The sequence below is a fragment of the Apus apus genome, chromosome 3, assembly GCF_020740795.1.
Source record: "Apus apus isolate bApuApu2 chromosome 3, bApuApu2.pri.cur, whole genome shotgun sequence".
Classification (NCBI taxonomy): domain Eukaryota; kingdom Metazoa; phylum Chordata; class Aves; order Apodiformes; family Apodidae; genus Apus; species Apus apus.
The window spans coordinates 109,759,420-109,781,848 of NC_067284.1; the positions used below are offsets into that span (position 1 = coordinate 109,759,420).

General features: G+C 40.2%; 1 protein-coding gene across 3 annotated transcripts in view; it reads left to right on the forward strand.

The window, feature by feature from the left end:
- CD2AP (CD2 associated protein) overlaps positions 1–22,429 on the forward strand; it is an 83,000-nt gene that overhangs the window by 11,945 nt on the left and 48,626 nt on the right. For all 3 annotated transcript variants that reach the window (XM_051614933.1, XM_051614932.1, XM_051614934.1), the window contains exon 2: positions 10,596–10,756. In XM_051614933.1, coding sequence (XP_051470893.1) covers positions 10,596–10,756 — 161 coding nt within the window. The remainder of the gene's footprint in view (positions 1–10,595; positions 10,757–22,429) is intronic.

A 22,429-nucleotide genomic window follows, 5' to 3' on the forward strand; every position in this document is an offset into this window, starting at 1 on the left:
GAGTGGGAAAATGAGGCATGCATAGTTTGCATCTTTAATGCATCAGGGCAGGCTGCTGGGAAGGATTTCTGCTCTTACTGGTTAATTTCCATCACAAGGTATCTTGCTAATTGTACTGGAGCCAGCTTGAGAAGCTGTTGTTTGAGATGGGTACTGTTAGAAGGCAATGAGTTTCTCATTACTTTTAATACTTTGGGAGGAAAAACCTCTCTTTTTTTTTTTCTTTTTCCAGTTTTCAGTAGTTCATTTTTCTAATTATTTCAGCTATTCTTGCTGGGCTGTAAAATTAGACATTATCTTTTAATAAAAATGTGTGGTGAGTCACCTCTTGGAGAATGCACTGTTGACTTGCCCACTCTAAAAATGCCAGGCGGGTCCAGGGCAGTTTCCAGATGGACCAATTCTGTGCTGACAGAACCAAGGCTCCTGGCTTTAGACTGTCTCATGGGTAAACTTCTATTTTTTGTTTTATTTTCCTTTTTTTTTTAAAGACAAATTGTTGATGTAGAGGGATTTTTGCTCTAAGCAGAAAATGCTTGTGCTAGAATAGGGTCATGCAGCATAGAGCAAGTTACAAAAGGACTAAGAAAAAATAGCAGATGTTGCAGGGTGGCAAGAAAAAGAAAACTTAAAGCACTTTATCACAGACTTTGACAGCGAGTGGAGCTGGCTGGGGATTGTACTGTCTGAGAGTTCATGATGGAGATGTTAGTGGCAAAGCAATGAGAAGGTATTTCTGGGAGAAGTGTTCAGTGGCTGAAATTAATGTCAGTTTGGCCAGCTTCTGCAGAGTTGCGTGTCAGCTATCAATGTAAAATCAAAAAGTATGAGAAACTTTAATGAGAGGTGTGTGAATCACAAGAAGTTTGTGAAAGTCACAGGTTTTCTCTGAAAGAGAACGTGCTAAAGCCAGTTACTGTTATATTCTTTTATTTGTATGCTATATCTAACACCTAGGTAAAATCTTATTAAAAGATTTTTGTGTGAAGCACAGACTGGTTTGGGTTGGAAGGGACCTTAAAGATCATCTAGTTCCAACCCCTCTGCCATGGGCAGGGACATCTTGCACTAGACCTGGTTGCTACAAGCCCAATCCAGCCTGGCCTTGAACACTTCCAGTGTTGGAGCATCCATAGCTTCTCTGGGCAACCTTTGCCAGTGTCTCAGCATTCTCATGTAAATAATTTCATCCTGATGTCTAATCTAAATTCACTTACCCTCTTGCAGTTTAAAACTGTTGCCTCTTGTCCTGTCACTACAGACCTCGTTAAAAAGTTTCTCTGCATCTCTCTTTCTAAGCCCTCTTACATGCTGAAACAATGCAGTAAGTTCTCCATTATCATTAGGAAGTATAAAATGCAGGGGGAACCTCCACTTCAGGAAAATAACAGAACTACCTTTTATTCCATCTTGTTCCTTTCCTCCTTCTAATAGTGTTTATTTTCCTTTGAAGCTCATAGTGTTTAATCAAAATGAGAAGCTGACAGTAGCTGGGCTGCTGATGCTGAAGTTAGGGCAAGAAATGGCCCCAGTGAGTTACTGGGTATTGTGAGACTTAATATGTTTGAAAGTTGTTTTGTTTGGGTGTTTGGTTCCCCCCCCCCCCCCGCCCGGTGTGATTATTTTGACGTATTTATTATTTTTTTCCAAAAGCTGTTTTTAGAATAGTATAGAATTCTCTCACTGTAAGCACTGGAGAGTACTAATTAGGTTTGTAACTGATCTTGTAAACCACAGATATCTAGCTCCTTTTTGGTGGTGATAGAAAGGACACATCGTTCTTCTGGACTAGAGTTTTTCTGATAACCAGCTCTATGATCTCTGATTGGAAAGATTTTGATTTTTAAATTCCTTTCTAAAAACAATGGGGTTTAATCTGATACTGAAAAGGGCCTGGGACTGAAAGACTGAGATGCCTCAGCACAGCTTGAATGTGAGCTCCAGCAGGGATGGTGCTCTGATCAGCTCTTATGCCAGGGAAGTGGAAAGGTGGCTCTTTGGGAATTTGGCCTGACTCTGTAGCATGGTGGCTGATTGCCATTGCTTATCTAATGCTGCATCGAACCTCATGAGCCTTCTGAGATGTCACGTGTCTTGAGGTGAGCATGAAGGCTTTTGCTTCAAATCGAGCAATTCCCATTGGGATCCAAACTGAGTCCCTGTTGGATGGCAGCAGAATGTTTGGTGCTCCCAGGGTTTGGGTGGATGCAGCTCAGCTGGTTTTATGTAGAATGAGCTTGGTTCCAACAGTGTACTTGTTCATGTTCAAGGTGTCCTTATTGTTTGAAAGCAAGGTTTGTTTGCCTAGCACAGATGTAGGTCATTTGTATTTGAAATATTTCACTACTGGAATAATCAGCTTGCAACAAATTTGGACTGAATTGTGGGTATTTAAAAGAAAATCTACATAGTGTGGCATGAAAATATTTCAATTCCATTTGCCTTTATGCTGCTTTATTATAAACTTATGAAAGAATCCTGATGGCTCAGGGAACTTTGCTTAGAACAAGACCTTAACTCAGTATGTATATATATGAGGTTGGCATTAACTAAAACTGCAGAGTGCCTCCTCTGCCCTGTCCCTTCCTTACGGCAGCAGAAGTTTATGTGGCTGGCACAGGGGATCAAAGCTTCAGGACTACTGGAACAGGTTGCCTAGGAGGTGGTGGAGGCTCCATCCCTGGAGACATTCAAGGTCAGGCTTGATTGGGCTCTGAGCAATCTGGTCTAGTTGGAGATGTCCCTGCTTATTTCAGGGCATTTGATGACCTTTGTAGGTTCCTTCCAGCCCAATACATTCTATGATTCTAATGTGACTATTTGGTACAGAGCTGTTTATCAGGGCTGGAGCTGACACAATTGGTATGGCTCATTTGGGAGTAGGCATCAGGTAGAAATGGCTCTGCTATGTGTCACTGCTGTTTCCAAGGCGGTACAAGAGGTGGCTGACCTACTTTAGAGCTACTGTGAAGGTAGAACATCTTATTTGTGATGCTTAACACTTTCAGTAGTCCTTCTGATGCAACTGTTTTATAAGTTTTCTACGTGGAGCATGAATGTGATGACTCTGCATGATGCAGATTGATTGTGTCTGTATAGTGTGACTTAAACCTGTTGACTTACTGAAGGCTGTGGTGAATTGTACTGTAAATGTGTGTAGACTCTGTGGTCTCCATTAGTTAAATATACACTTCTTCAATTTCTTTATAGTTTGGAACTGTATCCCTATCATCAGAGCTGACAGGAGTCCAGTGACCTTGTATTGTTTATGCATTATATTATGATGTGGTTTTGTGACAGATTTCAATTACATGAAAAACAACAAGTGGTGAGGGGCAAGATGAGTGTATCTGTAGGGAGAAAATGCTGGTGTTAGGGACCTCACATTTGTATTACATATGTAGGACATTTTTGTATCCTCCTAGTTCAAGTCTCATCCCATGGACTTAGTACCTATTAAAGTTGAGTGTGTATTAAGGTTGTTCCTGGGCTGCATATCTTTGATTTAATTTAGTGAAAAGAAATCCAACTGCCTTGCTGTGACACTGCTCCACACTGTGAACTGAAGCACAAGAAATGAGCATTGTTTGGAGCTTCACTGAGAAGTGTGCGTCTGATCTGGACGGTAACAATGATGGAGATGTTGATCTAAGTTGGGTTGGAATCGGTTTGTCTGTGACCCTGCAGTGAGCTATCTCTGGGGAGATAAACTTGCAGGAAGTTGTCACTAAATAGTTTTCTCCCAGGCTGTTTTCTTTATCTGATTCACCAGTAGTATAAATAAATACTAATTTAAGTGCAGAGCAAGGGGGAGGGACCATGTGAATGCATGCAGAAGAGAGGATGGGATCACAGCATCCCTGGGCTAAGATGTCTGGGAAGTACCTCTCTGCAGATTTCCTACTTTCCATCAGTGATGGAGCTATCTTGGGCACTGTGAGGAGGAAGGCAGGAAATACTGTAGGTTTCCATCTGCTCAAGGTTCAGCCCCTGGGCTGCTTCTCATGCTGATGGCTGTTGGGACCTGGAAAGGAAGGGAAGGACCTTTTTGCACAAGAGCAGTGGTCAGAGTGGTTTTCCCAGTAATGGGAAACATGAGGCACTTCCTTATTCAGTGTCAGGAAGACCGAACCCACATCTGTACCCCAAAAGAATCCTTTGATCTTTGGGGAACTGGTTATTATGGTCATTGTGGGTCATTGTGTAAATGGGAGAGTGAATCACGGGAGCAGATTCAGAGTGCAGAAGAAGCAGCCTTGTTGCAGAGCAGCGGAGACTCTTGTCCAGGATGTATTTGTCTTTGGTTGCCAAACCCTGGTGCTCACTTGGTGTGTGTGTCTTGCCAGGAGAGCTTCACAGAACTTGTGCAGTTTGGGAAACAGGGGCTAGAATTTTTTTATAAGGGGACTCCACCAGGTCTCCTTATTTGAGCATATTCAGTGACTCAAGTGAGGCTACCAGGGAATTATGTGGTGTTGAAGTGGGGAAAAAAACCAATCTAATAGCCACCACTTCTTTTAACACTTACGGAGGTATTTTCATTGTTCAACATTTAAACATCTGAACTACTTTTTCAGTGTTAAGATCTGTTTTCAGTGGCCAAAGTTATACTATGGTACTACTATTAAAACAGCTGAGATGTATATCTCTCAAATTGTAGGAATGTTTCTGGGGGAAGGCAAGTGGAAGGAGCTTTCTCCTTCAGTCAAACACCTGATTTTGAGATGTGAAGAAAAGTGTAATAGTTGAAGGGATAAGATTGTGTCTTCTCCTGTCTTTTGCTTCTAATATAAGCTTGCTGTTTGCTGTAAAACTAAATACCTTTGTAACTCTTTGGATGCATTCATATGTAATAATAAAAATGTTAGTTTGGTTTTCTAGGAGACTAAACTTAAGGGATTTTTTTTATGATAGATGTACAAGTGGAAATAACAGTATTACTAAAGTTTGTTTTGCGCATCTAGCAACTGTCTGTTGTCATAAATTGGAAAAGCAAAATCTGTTCCCAGTGTAACTGCAGTTCTGCTGGCAGGATGTTTCTGGAGGCCATACAACTTTCCAGGGTTCACGTTCCAGTAGATTACTTTAAATATGAATTGACCTAAAACCTGCTTGAAGAGACCTTTATGGAGCGTGGCATTTAACTCAAACTCTTCTTGCTGCTTGATGTTGGACTCTGTCCCTCTAGGTCTATAGCCAGTTTATGCAAGGCTTTCTGAATAGCTTGAGAGTTACATGCAAGGATTTCGGTTATCCCATGAATGATTTTATAGATATATATTTTAATTTTATAAGCTATTAAATGTGTTTTTCATGGGACTTATTTTATATCTGGTTTGTGTCTTCCTGGCTACTCCAGAAAGCTATTCTGAAACTGCTGTAATATTCTAAACGAAGTACTGAGAATGTGAAATTGTGCTAGTTGCTGGAAAAGTGTCTGACAGTTACTTCTACTGAAGACACAGGCATGCTAGAATTTCTGTATATTTTCCATTCTTTTGCTTGATTTATTTATATATAAAGACCCTCCCAGAGGGTTGCCTATAATATCCAACTCCCAAAGGAGTCTGAGTAGCTGCAGATTTCCTTTGTTTAGAATCAGTGAGGACAGGTGTCCTGTGGCCCTTCTTATCAGGAGACTTGTGTTCTGCTTTGGCACCAGGTTGTGGTTGGCAGAAGAGCCGGTTTTGTAAGTTCTGGAGAAATGGAGAGTTCACCTGTGCCAGCAGTGACTGAATGTCTTGTGCAGGCAGTGTTGCTACGTTGGCTAACAGAGTGAGCTGTTTGGTCAAAGAGGCAGAGACACTTCCTGTCTTTGCCGTGGGGAACAGCTCATTAGTCAGGTTGTCATCTTGCTTGAAACCAAGAGCTGAACAGAACCACTCCCTTAGCACTGCTGATTTAATCAATCCCCTGCCCCTGAAAATGGGTCAAAACCTTCAGAAAGCACCGTCTGGGAGGTTCTCTAGTTGTGTTAGAAAGCTGTCGTGGCTCAATGACAGAAAGCTGCCACCTAAGGTGTATCTTTGGGTTGAATCATAGAATTGCTGAGACTGGAAGGCACCTTAGGAGATCATCTAGTGCAACTCTCCTGCTCAGAGCAGGGTCAGCTGCAGCAGCATGCTCAGGACTACATCCAGTTGGGTTTTGATCATGTGTAAGGAGACTACACAGCCCCTCAAGACAAACTGTTCCATTCTTTGATCACTCTTGTGGTGTGTGTGTATGTATATGTATTGTGCATATGTATCTTTAAGTGGAATTTTAACTGTTTCAGTTTGTACCCACTGCATCTTGTGCTTTCACTGAGCACCGCTCAGTCTTCTCCACACCCTCAGCAGAAAGATCTCCCTGAGCCCCATCCCAGCTCTTTCAGCCTTTCCATCTGTGAAGACACTCCAGTCCCTTAGTTATCTCTGTGGCCCTTTGTTGGGTTTACTCCAGTATGTTCGTGTCTGTCTTGTACTGAGGAGCCCAGAACAGGACCCAGCACTCCAGAAGGATCTGAGCAGATGGGGAGGATCACCTCCCTCGATCTGCTGGCAATACTACTTGTAATGCAGCCCAAGATGCTGTTGCCTTTCTTTTGCTGCAAGGGCGTGTTGCTGGCTCATGTCAACTTGGTGTCCACCAGGTCCTCCTCTGCCAAGCTGCTTTCCAGTCAAACAGTCCACAGTCTGTACTGGTGTATGGGGTTGTTCCTCCATAGGGGCAGGGCTTGGCATTTCCCTCTGAACTTTGTGAAGTTCCTCTTGGCCCATTTCCTCATCGTGTTGAGGTCCCTCTGAATAGCAGCATACCCTCCTGGTCTGTCAGCCACTCTTCATGGTTTTGTATCATCTGCAGACTTGCTGAGGGTGCATTCAATCCCATCATCTGAATCATTAATAAAGATATTGAACAGTCCAGCACTGACTCCTGGGGCACACCACTGGTGTCTCTCCTCCAGCTGGACTGTGTATCATTGATCATAACCCTTTGAGTATTTTGGACAGTTTTCAGTCTATTTCACTTTGCAGGATTGTACTCCATCAGTTTGTGTATGACACTATTATGGGAGAACATCTACTGCTTTCTTGTCATCCAGTAAGGCAGTCATTTCATTGTGGAAGGCTGTGAGGTTGGTCAGCCCTGGTATCCTCTTCATGGATCTTTGCTGATTCCCACTATCACCATCCTGGTGCTCTTGGGTGGCACTGACTCAGATGCCTCCAGTGTTTCACTGAACAGAGCTTCCAGCCCCTCAACTGCTGCCAGGGCACTGAACATAGTCTTGTGTTTCTAAATCTGTTCTGTCAGTTATAACAGTCTGTTATAATTTATTTTCTACAATACCCTAATCAACCTCAATCTGATTTGGCTTGTAATTTTTTTGTATCCTTCTCTCTTTCCTTGGTTGGAAGCATGTGCCAGGAGATAACGACATGTTTATATTTTAATTTGTGCCAAAACAAGATTGCCACTTGTTTGTTAGAGATCTAGGATAAAGGCATCTTCTTTGCACACAGTGAAGGAGAGGTGGTTTGTGGTGGCCCATGCTGCCTCTGAAGACTCAGGGGAATGTTGTCTCTCACTCAGCTGAGCTTTTGTCCTGCTGAATGTGCAAGAAAAGCACCTCTTGGTGTTCAAATGCAAGCTTGACAAGACTTTTTCATCCAAGACTTGATAACTGTGGACTTAAAAGCTAAGATAATTTCTGTGAGTTGTGTTTGAAGTTGAGAAAGCTGTGTAAAAAAAAACAAAACAACAGAGAGTGAGGTAACACAGGTGGTTTTGGTAGTTTGTGTTGCTGAGATGTTCTCCTGAACCTTCTACCAGTTGAGCCTTTATGGTTTTTTTAAAAGTTTTGACCAGCTTATTTTACTGTAGTCTAACTTACTGCTGTCTGATTTTGGGATCTCATATGTTCTTGAGTAAAGCTTTCAAGTGAGGACTGAAGCATCCAGAACTGTAATTCAGAAGCATTCAGAGCTACTTCAAGCATTCACAAGTATAATCCATGGACCAGCGTGATTCTGATTTGTTGTTATTATAAGGAATAGTCATTCCTTAAAAACATTTTCTGTCATCACTGGACACTGTTTTTACTTGAGAAAATATTCATTCTTGAAGACCTTTCAGAGACTTACTTAATCTGTACTGTTTTGGTAGTAGAATGGTTTCTTGTCCATCACACTGCAGTCCAGATTACCTGGATGGTTCAGCTAGTACTACTTTTTAATATTTAAAAGCAATATTTTGTGTTTGTCTTGAGGACCATGTAGTAGTGAGATGGGTAGCTTCTTGCTGTTTCTGTGTCATCACAAAAAAATGCTTGGGAGGAAATTACCTTGACATTCCCCATGACCCTTCCTAGGCAAGACAACTGAGTTTAGATCTGTTTTGTAGACGTATCCATGAGAGTGAGGGTAGTATTGGGTATCACTGATAAGTACAAGAAATTCAGTACCTGAATTTTTCAAACATAAAAAGCTGATGTTAATTTACTGCTATTTGTCTTTGGAACATAGACACACATGGGTGATGACTGGAAGGTTCCTGAGATTCTCCTTTGGTTGTTGACATGACTGAATCTGTTTTACAGTCTGGAAAAGTGACCAACATTTCAAGCACAAATACAGAAATGTTCCCCCAAGGAACTGAAGAAGCTTTCAAAATAATTAGTTCATGTTGACATAGGGTGAATATGATTACCTACTGATTCTGTGGAAAAAGGACCAGGTGTTTGGCAGTTCAAGTTGTAGTCTGCAATGCTGTAAGCATTTAGCATGACTGATGCTTTGTTCTGATCCGTTTTCCATGTTTAACTCCATAAAACTGTCCTATGGTGTATATATTGAAGCATAATACCTGCTAATGTGCTTAAACCCAGAATTTATCATGAGAGAAATATGTAACATGAATATTTCTTACATTTTTATGCATTTGCATGTTTCCAAAATGGTTGGGTTGAGTTGGTTGGAAGATGACATTTTTATTTCCAGACTGTAGGTGATGAACGGCCATTATTTTTATGACCTGTGGCTGCCAGAATTTCCTATCTCTTGGGCAGTATTTCATGTCAGCTACTCAAAAGACAGTTCAGTACAGAAGAAAGTAAAAACTATGCTTGCTGCAGGCAGTAATGGGGAAATATGCTTTGGAGCAAGCTTAGAGAATATGTTTGGCAAAAATAAATGTGTACAGTACAAAAAGCTTATGTTAGGAGTTTGAGAGTGTTTATCATGAGGAGATAAGTATAGTTTATATTCAACTGTGTCCTTTGCTAATGGATATATTCAGAAAATAGTTTGCCAGACAGATCATTCTAGCTTCTCTTGTATTCATGGCATCATCGTGTAGTTCTGTTTGTTTTGTTTTTTGGTGTTTTGGGTTTTTTTACCAAGGGTTTTCAGATTTCATCTCTAGGCAGCAGAGAGATAAAGGCTACATTTCAGGGGGCACACAGCAGCACTTTTGATCAAAACTCTCCACAGATCATAATTATCCATTGATTTAGTGGAGCTTTCAGTTAAGTATCAAGAAATAATACTTTCTCAATTTGATTCCTTAATTTCTGAATTAATTGTTGGATATTACTATGCACTAATAGAATAAAGAGCAATCTGGGAAAAAACCTTATAAAACCATTCATGATCTCCATCTTTTAACCCTGTTATGCTCTCATGTCTTTGTCTGTTTGTTGTGATCTGCAGAGGAGAGGGAGGTTTCAGTGAGAGCAGTGTTATATTGGGCAGTGCCTGGGTATCCTGACTGGATTTGAGTGAGAGGCAATTTGATTATTTGATTGCTGTACGTTTGTGAAAATTTCTGGCATAAAGATAAACAGAAAAAAAAAAAAGCAGAATTTCTTGATGAACAAATGAGCTTTTCTTGCCAGACAAGCCTTATGCTGTCATTAAGCAACTGATGCATCTTGTGCAATAGATGGTCAAGTATGTAAATACATTGCTATGCTCCTCTGAGTAAACTTAAAGTTCACTTTCTTATTCTTCATACATAACCAGATGAACCTGAAGGACCGTGCAGTTTATGTGTCTGTCCAATTTGAGTTGTATGATACTGTGAATAGTGCACTTTTTGGCTGTATTACATTTATTGGATCAAACCTATAAAAACTTGTGTGCAGCAGTGAGGTTTTTTTGCAAATATAATAGCAGACGCAAGTGTGAGAGTTGACAGTGTCTTACTATACATGTCCAATTCGAACTTTTCTCCCTCCTTGGCCCCAAATATGCATTGAGTAAGAAACCCTTGCCCTGTGGGCTGTGAGTCATGATTGATAAATCTTGGGCTGGGACTTAGCAGGGTGGGGGAAAGCACTGCCATCAATCCCTTCCACCACACATGCACAAAAACCTATCCAACACTAACAAAATATGACCTGGTGTCATTCCTAAATTTACTTTACCCAGTTTTTTCCCCCCCTCTTTCCAAAGTGGTTGGGAACACTGCAATGCACAGATGAGTGTTGCTTTAAAGGAGACTCTTGTGCTTAGAATTTATTGTTAGGTCTGCCTTTTTGTACACACATGCCTTTCAAGTTGCATTTCTCTGAGTCACATTCAATGTGTTGTGTTTTGTTTTTTTTTTAGTGGACTATATAGTGGAATATGACTATGATGCAGTGCATGATGATGAGCTAACAATCCGAGTTGGGGAAATCATCAAGAATGTGAAAAAACTAGAGGAAGAAGGATGGTTAGAAGGGGAGCTAAATGGCAAAAGGGGCATGTTCCCTGACAATTTTGTGAAGGTGAGTTTTCTGCCTTGAGTTTGTTTTACTGTGATCATATAGCATGCTAGTTATTGAAATGGTTATAATACACACCAGTTGTATTGTAACAAGATTATTTTTTTAACTGGAAGACCTTTTAGATCATTACATCTTCTTAGTATGCTTTTGAAGGCCTTTTTTGTTGAAGTTCTACTGTTTGTTCTTACTCACTTCAGCACATCTTTTGGTCTGAACCCCTGTACCCTATGTTGTTTCCTTCCTACTACAGCAGTTTGCTGACAGTAGTCAGTAGCCATAGCTTCTGACTGATTAAAAAACCAAAACCACAAAAATGCCCCAAACCTAACCCTACAGAAGACATCAAGTCATGAGAGACTTGAGGAAGTGGGGTCACAGCTCCATCAGCTCAGCTCTAATGAAAAACTGCATCCTTAGGCTGTGGTTGTGTAGGTGCTTCAACCTGGATGAAGCCACTTTGTTTTAAGGAGCAATTCTGCCCTACCCAGGACTCCCTGCTGCTGGCACTGCCTTTTGTGTGACCATCCACAGGGACAGGGCAGGGAGTGTGTCCAGCTAAAAGGTATGAACCCAAGCTAGTTTGCAGCTTGTTTGGTTTCCTGATGGTGCTCCCCGTTTGTCAGCAACAAGTAATCTGCAACAGGAAGGGTGTGAGGTAGGTGTTCCCCTGGGCTGCAGTACTGTTGGATCCTTGGATTAGTCAGCATCTTTCTGAATATGATCTTTTTCTCTGGGATCTCGTCTTGCTCAGTGCTGTGTGACAGACATGCAGTAGTTGTCCTCTCTCTGAGGTTGCTTCTCAAATCTTTCCTTTAACCTTTTATATTTATTCTGTTTGTGTCCTCATTTTAGTGTAATTTCTTGTTTGCACTTTCCACATTCTTTTTGTTTGCATATTTTCTAAATGTGATCATTGAGTATGCATCTATTCATTAGTTAGTTTCAAAGAAGTCTGCAAAGGAGCTAGGTGTGCTACTCCACACATGATTTCTGAAATTCAGAGCCTGCTGAGCTCCAGATATTTTCTCATCTGAACTATGCAAGTGTTATGGAGATGTTATGCTTTATTTCTTGATGCTTTCTAACTTTGCTAGCAATTTCCAAGGATCCCTTAGTGTAACTTCTGTGAAGTATAATCACAGACAATTTAGATGTTCCCGTCTCTTTTGGAGGGGAAATGAATTATTTGCAAAACAAAATAATGAGTTACTGTGATATTTTCATTTATTTCAATCTAAGGGGAAATTTGCCCAGTGCTATAAATACTTCTGCACACTTGCTTACATTAAATTTGACAATTTTTTAGTACAAATTACTGAAAAAGCAAAATTACTGATTTATTTACTGTGGAGGGATTCAAGTATCTACCATTTAAAAACTGGTGGAAATAATCCAGTTGTTCTCAGAGAACACCTTTTACCAAGGAAAAGTTTGTACAAATGCCTATCACTTTTCTAATACTTTTAATTTATTTGTAGTTTAGTTCAAAATCTATTTTGGGTTTTAAGTCCTGTGTAAATAGTAACTTAATTTTACCTTAAGTGATGTTTTGATGATTACTGCATTGATAATGTACTTAATTAGCAAGTGCCACCTAGGAAGAAAGCACCAGACACGGCTCTTCTCTGGCCTTTGTGTCATCAAGACCATCATTCTACTCATGAGCAAAGAGATCAGATGTGGCTTGTTTCCATGTTAAATACTGAAATTGTTGGGTGTTTTCTTGCTCTTCTGCAGCTGTGTCTTTCATAAACTTAGTTTTAAATTATTTCTACTCTGAAAAATCTTTATGCATCTTAGCTTCAGTTATTTTTAACTTTACAGCTGTTCAGTATGTGGATGGCTTGGTGAGATATCCTGAGTCACAGGGCACTGTCAGTTTTCTAGAAGGTGCAGGGATTTCGAGAAGTGAAAAGGAAGTTGTCTAGAAGAAACTTATCTCTTTGGTTTCATGACAACAGGGGTATCTTGCCTTCCTGGTGCTGGAGTTGAGTGCAGTTACTAGGCTGATGTTGGGAACTTTTTCTTTTAAGATAGAGTGCATAGGCTGGAAGACTGTGAGGTGATAGGGAAGTGAAAGTCATGGTTTTCTTCATGCCTAATTTGATTATAGTTTCTTTATAAAAGTTAATGTAGAGGTAGTGTTAGTCTGAGAGACTATTTCTGAGGAAGCTGTTGTAGAAAAGTAGGGTTTTTTTCTGCCTCCCCTTCCCAACTGTTCTCATTTACTGCTGCAGCAGATTGTTGATATTGCTGAACTTAGGAAACACGACTATAACCAGACTGCTTCACATACCAAGCATCAACAGCTAAACTCAAATGCTCCAGCTTGGCCTGGTGCAATGTCAACACACACAGGGTGTGGGTGAACTGGAGGAGGGAGGTGGAAACAAGCTGAAGCAGGATTGTACTTTGGCCTTGTGATCAAGGAAGGTCCCTTGAGAAATTGATTTACTCATTTACGGTCTTGGCCAGGAGCTCACCATCACTGGGTGGTGGCCTCTGTGTCCTCTGAGCTGTCTGTGGGAAATGGTGTCTTACTGGGCTAAGCAGAAACGTCCTAACACCTCCTGCAAGGGGGGTGTAGGGTTGAGAGTAAAGAAGTATAGCAAGTTGACTGGGAGGGTTAATGACAAGAAAGATGCTGAAGAGGGACAAATTGCTAACTTCTCATGAGCTACATGAAAGGGAAAGGAAGCTGAAAGTCTGAATGATACAGTGAGGAGGGAACAGCTGGAAGGACACCAGACTGGGAGAACCTTGGTTGCGTGGGGTGGATCTCACAGACTAGGTCAGTAGAAAAGTGACAGGAGAGAGCAAATCAATGTGGACAGGACCAAGGGTTGTGCTGTGTTTTACACATTTGGATGTGAGGTTTTTTACTAATTGAACTGAGGTCAGGGTATTACCTCTCCATGCAGAATTTGGATGGTAAATTATAATCTGTTATAATCTAGCATTTGAAGCTAAAAGTGCACGTTATCCACCAGATTTGCCTAGCCTCTTCCTGTATAAAATATCTAAAACCATGATAAATATATGATAGATTAAACTGGGTGAAGATGGACATATTTTCTTTGTCAAATGTTTTTAGAGGAGTTCTTCATAAGAAGCCCTTGATTTTTATCAGACAATTGCAGGAGAACTGGGAGAAGGTGCTAATTCCAGCTCATTTGGGTTTTACTCATTGTGTAAGTTTGTCTCCTCTTTGTCCTGTCCCAGGATAGGAAGAGAGCTTGTTGCCTTGGTGGCAGCTGCAAACTGTGTGTGGGTGCCAGGCAGCAGGTGCCTGCTTCTTGCTTGTTTGGAGGACAACCAAAATGTCAACAGGAGGATTATGGCTGCATGCAGCATGGATGTGTTGGATGCCCCAGATTCAGATTGTATCATTACTGTTAAAGCAGATCAGTCCCCTTCTGTTCCCTCCAGGGATCCACTAATACATGGGATTTACTGACAGTTGACATGGCTTTTTCATACTTACTTTTGAATGCTTGGAGAAATGAGTCTTTTCTATTTGAATATAAGCTAGGGCTATCAACTTGATTTTTAGTTGTTAAAGTTGTGCAGGAAATAGATTTTTTTTGTTTGTTTGTTTGTTCTTATTTTTTATTTTCCTTAAGTCTTCTAAATATTTCAAAATAGTTTTATCTGGTGGGTTTCTGTTTCATGTAGTAGTACCAGTTGGGTCTTTGCTGTCAGAAGTGCAGCAAAGGAAGCTGACATGTCTTTAAATGGGTTAGTTTGTTGTACAGACAAGTAGGTGAGCTAGGCCCTATGTGACCTTGAAATCCTCGTGTACAGAAGGGAATGTATGGAAACTTCCTGTAGAAATTCTTTAGTGTGAAGGTGGTGAGATACTGGCCCAGGTTGCCCAGGGAGGTTGTGGCTGCCCCATCTCTGGAAGTATTCAGGGCTAAGTTGGATGGGGCTTGGAGCAACCTGGTCTAGTGGGAGGTGTCCCTGCCCATGCAGGTGGATTGGAACTAGGTGATCTTTATAGTGTCTTCCAACCCAAACCATTCTGTGATTCTGTGATACTGCTGGAATGTTGATGCTTGGTACCTTTTAACTTCTGCTGGTAATGTTTTAGTTGTTGGTTTGTTTTTTTTTAAATTCTACCCAGACTTTTTGCCCATTGATGGAAAGATATTGAAGAAGGTTTGAACCTTGGTGATACTTGGTTCCTAATGTCAGTTCCAGTTGGGACCTGGAAATTTTCTGTGAGCTCATCACTTGACAAGTTAACAAATAATCTGAGATGGTCGATCCCAAAAGGTGCATTTCTTGGTGCTGACTTCTACTTGTGTTGTTTTTCATTAAAAGCAAACAGACTAATATAAAGGGAACCCGGAAAAGCCTCTAAAACAGCCTCAGTGTGACAGTGTCACTGCGATGGTTAGAAAGCAGCAGGTGTTGTGCAGGTTGGGAGGGAAGTCAGAGGGTAGGATGTCTAAAACAGACCTGAAACTAGAGCTCATAGGTGATGGAGAAGCTTGCAGTGACTGTATAGTTGAAAGCAAGTAGGGGGGAAAAAAGGTACAAGCACTTACACTGCCCAATTGTGAAGCTAATTTCCTTGAATTCACTTTTCAGAAACATATTTTTTTAAATTTTTTCTTCCTGTATCACAGTGTTGGACTTAGGACTGCATAGATTTCCAAAACCTGATACGAAATTCCTCTTCAGACTGTGTGCATTTATGTTTTAGAGGAGCTGAAATATTTGAATTAGAGTTCTTGTTCCTGACATTGTTACGGCCATTTTTCTCCCTCTTCCTGAATGGACAATTTAAAATAAACAGCTTCATAAATTCCTGAAAGGAATTAGCAGTGGAAACCCAGCTGACTTTTATTGGTTTTTTTGAGAGTGACTTTTCCTTTCTGAAACTCATCATGGTGCAAAATATGCAGACAGACATTAATCTCCAGTATGGATTAGAGCAGTGCAGTAACCCTGTTAGACTGAATGTGTGAGTTTTTTGGAGATGTTGAAGTGTGTGGGATGTGGAGGGCTTTTTGGTTGAGGGTTGGGTTAATTTTTTTGGTTTGTTTCTCTCTTGTTGTTTGCTTATTTTTAGTAGCTCCATTCACTCTCTGGCCAACTGTTGTGTTGGTAAGCATGAAGTGATGATTTGCTGTTCATCTTTCTGCTCATTTTTGAAGGTTTTTGTCCATATATAGCTGAGATTTTTAAGAACTAAAGTTGCTCGTTTAATTTATTGCTATCTTAGTTTTGTAACTAACTCTATTGTGAGTAATATGGCTTTTCATGGCAGTAAAACCAGTTCGCTCATAAGCTCAAGGCAGTAACTCTAATGAGGGAGGAGCAGCGGATAGATTAATTAGTAGCTTTCATCAGTTAAGGTAGAAAAGTTTGCTGGTAGGCTTCAGGGGCTTTCTAGTGAGCAAAGCTGGACACTTCTACAAGCCTGTTGGGGATGTGCATCGCTCCAGCTGCTGCTCAGTGGAGGACGCGCCTACGGTAGAGCTGGTTCTGAGGAAGCTTTTTGCCTGTGCAGGTGTGTGCAGCTGCTCCTCCTTAGCTTACTGCTGAGCCTGGAGCCTTTTCAGACTAACACGTGAACTTTGCTCACTGTGACATTTTTTCTTCCTCCCCCTAAATAAAAAAAAAAAACAGAAGCAAACCTGCAACGCTGGGTGTGTTTGAGCAAATAGGTCTTTGGAAGCAGAGAGTTTGCTTTTTTTCCCCCCATATGTTCTTAACATAAATATTGTAAAGAGACTTTGCATTTCACAGTAATAAACATGAACAGCAGCAGAGATTTAAAAATTGTGATTGCAATATAGGTTTTAGATTTTATTTAATAGGTAGTGTAAATTCTTGGCCTAAAGAGTTATTTGTGTAATTCAATTACTTGGATTTGGTTTAGATTATGTACCCTTCTGTAGTTTCTAGAGATGCTTAGGAACTGCAGACAACTATGGTGCTTGCATGAAGAAATCCTTTTAAAAATGGTTTGTTTTTAGGGGCTACTTTCGTATTTGATTTCCTGGTCTGTATGTGTGTGTTCATCTAAATAAAAGAAACCCCAAGGCCCTCTGCTTACCTTAAAAGCCATCCTAGATGAAAAGGTTAGAGTATTAGCTGTGTGTTTATCCCTCCTTCCATTGTTCTCACTGGTGGGACGCTGTTAAGGACCGAGTGTGCTGTGAACTGGTGAGAGAAGTTTGGGCTGAAAACTCCTTCAAGCGAGGCAGCTTCCATAATTCCTTTTCAAAAAAAGAAAATTGACCTTGCCTAGAACTTTAAACAGGAATTGTGGAGTTGGGTGAGGTTGTGGGTGAGGCAGGGTCACTCACTTTTGGGTTATTCCTAATTTTAACCTAGGCACAATTGAATAGTGTAGTAATGTTAATTAAAACAGAACAAAAAGTCAAACAACCCCAAACAGATTAATAGTTGTGAGCTTTTAAACAATGTATGGGATAAGCCATGTGCATTTAGTTGGAAGTAATTATGATGTCTTTATAGAATGGAATAAAATTCCAGAATTGTGGGGTTTGCTGCTCTGCTAGGTGTTCTGTCTGAATTTGCATCCACGTAAAGCTTGGAGAAAATGAGATGTGCAGTAATTTATCAGTCCTATCAGTCACATCGTATTTCAGTTAGTAGAGCTTTTTCCTTTGCTGTAGTGTTGTTTTGAGGAAACCATTGTGGCAGTGGTTTGTGTGGTGAGGTGAGACCAAGGAGCTCGGTAGCTTCCCAGGGAGAAGGAGGCAACCCTGCTCGTAAGAAGGCGATGCTTGCTTCGAAGCTGGTAGTTCTTGTTTTTCAGAAACAAAGATAACACGCAAGACTGAAAGCTGTATGAAGTTGTTTTGGTTTCAGTGCTGAATATATGAGAGAAGTGATGGGTGTAAGCCAGCTCTGTCTTCTGGCAAGGAGTAAAGCTGAGAGCCCAGCCTGCTGCTGTAAGACCTGTTGCCGATACCATGATGCCATGGATTGTTCCTGCTGAATTTTCTGCTGGCTTTTGGAGAAGTAGTGCCACTGGAGAGTGTGTAACCAGGGGTGCCATATGGGTTTGCCTGAGCTGCTCCTGCTAATCCTGTCCATCAGTGACATGTGTCTGGGATTTGAGAGAATGGTGATCATGATTCCTGTGCTTGCGGGGTGAGAGACGGGTCTCTACTGGCCAGCTATTTTGGCTTGAAAAATAAGGAAACAGATTTATTCAAACCAGAATGTCAGGATAAGTGGCTTTGGTGACCTTTGCTTACAATGGGGAGCCATTGTTTCTAAAAATAATTAAAAAACAACAAACCAAATAGCTAGCTGAAAGCATTGGCAGGTACAGCCAATGGCACTGACACAAAGGCATATAGTCAGCCACAGGTGAGAGTTTTCACTGAGAATCAGAGCTCATCATGAGTTATTCTTACTCCTGTGACTTTTGCAGTCAATCACTGTATTGTCTGCTTTTGAGTTTTTACCAGTCAGGCCTGAACCAGCTGAGTTCCCCCTGTAAACTGACTGTATCTGGTATGAAGAGGGGACAAGCAAAGCCTTGGTGCTTTGCTGACACAGCTGTGCCAGCACAGCCTCTTGTGGGCATCTGCGTTCTAGGCTGTTTTTTTGGTATTGATGCTACGTCCACACCTTGGATTTTATTGCCTTATTGGTGTTGGTTGGCACTGTGCTAATTATCTCATAATCCGAGACAGAATAGGTATGTTGATTAGAAAAAGAGAGCATGAGGAGTTACGTGGCTATATGAGTTATTTATCCTGATGGACTGTGAACGTGAAATGGAATGTGAAATGTCACAGATGTTTTCCTCAAATGTTAACTATTGAAGTGCAGAAAATTTGGTGAAATAGTGTGGCCCTTTCCCTGTTCTAGATTAGCACATGTGCTTTAAAATGTTTTAAAAAATCACCAGTTAATAAGGTTTTAGTTTGCATTTGAAAACTGTTGTTTCACTGTAACATTAAAAATCTGTAGCATCGTGATTTTTTTTCATGGCTGAATGTGACCAAAGAATGAGGAAAACACTGGTGCTTCTTTTAATATTTGATATTTTAAAATATATGTTATGTGTTTTAATATACTATGTTGCCATGAGCAACAGTGTGGGAGAAATGGAAAGAGCTCCTAAATTTTGCCTCAGTGGCTGTTCTGGTATGGAAGGGAACTTGAGGTTTTGTTCTGAAGGACGGCAGGTTAAAACATGATTAATGACTTGTGTGAATCCTGCTTAGTATGCTAATTTTTCTCTCTGATTGGAGTTATTCAGGTTTCTTGATTGCACACGTGCCTCTTGCTTTTTCTAAATGATGTATTGGCTTGTCAGGGTCCTGTGTTGTAACTGCACACTCCTAGGCAATCAAAGTGCTCCTCAGTTTGTGTTTAGTGGTTTGTTGCACAGACTAGTCTGGAAGGGGCAACAGTATATACAGGTACTTAGTTACTCCTCCTTTAACCACATGAAACAGTCTGTTCTTTTGCTCTTCCTTATTTAGTTTTTACACTTGATTTGTGCATAATTTTATAACTTCCTGTCTGAGCACCAGAGAAAGGTAACCATTCTCTGGCTGGAAGCTTGCAAACAGGGTGTGTTCCATCAGATGGTGTTTGCAGCCACCTTTGAGTAAACTCCACAAAATATCACCAGTGTCTCGTTCAGCAGTAAATGTGCAGAAAACTTACTTTTAAGTTTAGACTTTTACTCTATGCAGAAGTCTATAAATACAGTCATAAATCTGTACCTTGGAATTAGCATATGTAATAGTACCAAAAAGGTCAGTTATCCAGGGACTGTGATATATACTGTTTGTTACATCCTGGGAGGCTCTGGGCATGCATTCCAGCCTTGTATTTTTAGTACTTTTCCATATGTCTAATAAATCATCATGTGTATACACCCAACACAGTTAATATTAAATCTGTTCTTCTTTTTATGAGTTTGAAGTGATCTACTTGTGAACTTGAAGCTTGAACTTGTGTGAGACTAGTTCATCTGGCCTGTCATAGTGTTTCTACCACTTGTGAATTTTTTTTTTGGGGTGGGGAAGCTAGTTCTCCTTTTCTGTGGTCTTTTCAGTATTAATTTTTGAATGTGTGCTTTCCTTCCTTGAACACTGAGTTCTCTATATTGCAATGAACTGATCTCAAAAGTTATATATGGTAAATTTTTCCATTCCTAAAAATGTTATTTCCATGGATATGAGTTCATTTGCTTCAATTTGAAGTAATTTCCAACTGTTAAAAACTGATGATGATGGGCCCTGTCACACCTTTCTGCTTATAAAACAGCAGCAGAAAGAAAGATGTGTTTTTAGTTAAAAATGTTAGTTAATGGGAATCTGTGCTAAAATGTGATATCAGACCACTCTTAATTTTTTGCTGGGATTCAGAGGTTTATATTTTTAGTTTTGATTCAGCAAATCTCACAAGCATGTAATTTTGTTTCTTAGGCAAGAGTTGTGATGGGACATGGATGTGGCAGTGTTTTAACTTGCTTTAACCTTTGTGCAGAGGTGGCCAAGAGTGAAGTGCTGGAGGTTTTACAGGGAATAGTGAGAGAGGGGTGCCCTGGAAAAGGGGTGCAGAGAAGAAGGAAGCCAAGTATGACAGAGGGTGGAGGAAGCTAGGATGATGGTGACAGGGATAAAGGGTTGTCCTAACTTAAAAATGGAAGTGGACTGGTGGTGGTTAATGGGTCACACATTACTCTGGACCAGCAATAGAGGCACTTAACTGCAGCAGGGAAAGAAATGTTTTCCTGCCTTCTCTTGTGGGGGAAACTTGATAAAACATCTTGAGCTGAATCTATGTCTTGTCCTCTGCCTTGTGCAATTCTTGGTTTCACTGATCTAAAGCACTGTTCTGTGGCTGGTCATTGACAGGGTATTAACTGTAGTTGATAAAACAATCACAAGAAATACAATTAAATTTTTGTATGTATAAGCAAGTAGAATAGAAAAGAAATGCATTTAACATTTTAAGATGTTTTTATCTGTCTGTGAATGTGGCAGTACCATAAAATATTTCTTAGGTATTATTTCTAGAAGTATTCTTAGCCTTAATTTTTTTACTTAATTCAATGGTTGGGAAACATTGATATAGATATCTGTGCTTCCTTTAGTTACTCCTGTTAGGTTTCTTTGCTCTGCTGTTGGTGGGTCTGATGATGTGACTGCTGTACTTTTCTGCATCTGGGCTTTGGTCCTTGTTGAAAGCAGGTGGAAAGAGTCTGTAACATCTGCAAAAGCTTTTTAGGATGCCAAGACATTACACATCATTAGGTCTCTTGTATTTTGCAAATATTAAGACCTCAAATCAGAACTTGTTTTGACATTGTTTGGCACAAGCTTTATAGGCATCCAATTCTCCACTTACCTCTCCAGTTATCCATTTAAGAAAAATAAATAATAATAATAATAATAATAATAATAATAATAATAATAATAATAATAATAATAATAATAATAATCTGTATCAAGATCTCAAATGTCCAGCCTATTCTACATTCCTTCTGTAGAGTTGAGCTTTTTCATTACTCAAGAAAGTGCAGTTTACCTGTTCTTCACCTTCAATTACTACATTTATTCAATGGCTCAAGTTTTGGTCTCTTAAGTCTGAAGTGACTCTGTAGTTTCTTTACGCTTCCCAGAGATCCTGCTTATTCCACATCTTATGTGTTGTGAGAAAGAAGTGATACCTTGCCTGATGGATGATGATGGAGGAGGCAGTATGATTATGTGATCTATATTTAGCATAGATTAGAACACATAAAATACTGGTGACTTGTTAAACTTCATGCTAAATGATGTGGGTATGATTTAATAGAAGGAAATGCTGGGATTCTGTGTGTACACTGCAGAAGTGTGAGCCTGGCTTGAGTCACTTCTGTAACTCCTTATATTTTTTTTTTTTATTGGGGGAAAAAGTTAGAAATTGTGATTTGAGTCTGCAGTTGGCACAAATATTAATAATTCCATTTTCTGAAAATATTTCTCCAACCAGTTATGAAACTATGCTATGCACAGAGAGTCCACAGATGTCTTCTGTTTATCTACAAGGACTTTGCATCCTTGCTTTCTGTATTCTCATGTTTGAAGCACAGGAAAATTTAGATGTAAAGGTATAGCTCTGCATAGAACTCTTATAAGGAGCATTTAGGGGAATTTCCAAAGCCCTACTTTGCCAATCATGGTCTTGGAGCAAGGGGTGTGCTGTGTTGAGGATCTACAGCAACAAGTGACTCCCACAGGAGTGTGTGTCTAGCCCCTGTGAAAACTGCTTGGGATTCATCTCAACTGGAAACTTTTTTTCTAACCTTAGTCCTGAACAGAAATGACTTGGATTGTGGTGTACAAAAGTCAGAATATGAAGCTATTTCAGTTTTGGAAGATGCAAAGATGACAAGTAATGCTGCCTTATTGTTGGTTCAACTTGATTTTGAGTCAAAATGAACCTGGTGATTTGCTGTTAAACAGCTCCTGCTTCGCCCATAAATTAAGCAAAAAAACCCAACAATTAAGAAATCAACCTGTGACACATCTTAAGCTTCCCAGGAGGCAATTTGTCTTGCAAAACAAAGGTTATCAAGTTTGTCCATTCTTCAGATGGTAACTGCTTTCATCTTTCAAGTGATTTGTTGCTATTTTGAAGAGTAACATTTAATTCTCTGGGGAGTCATGGACA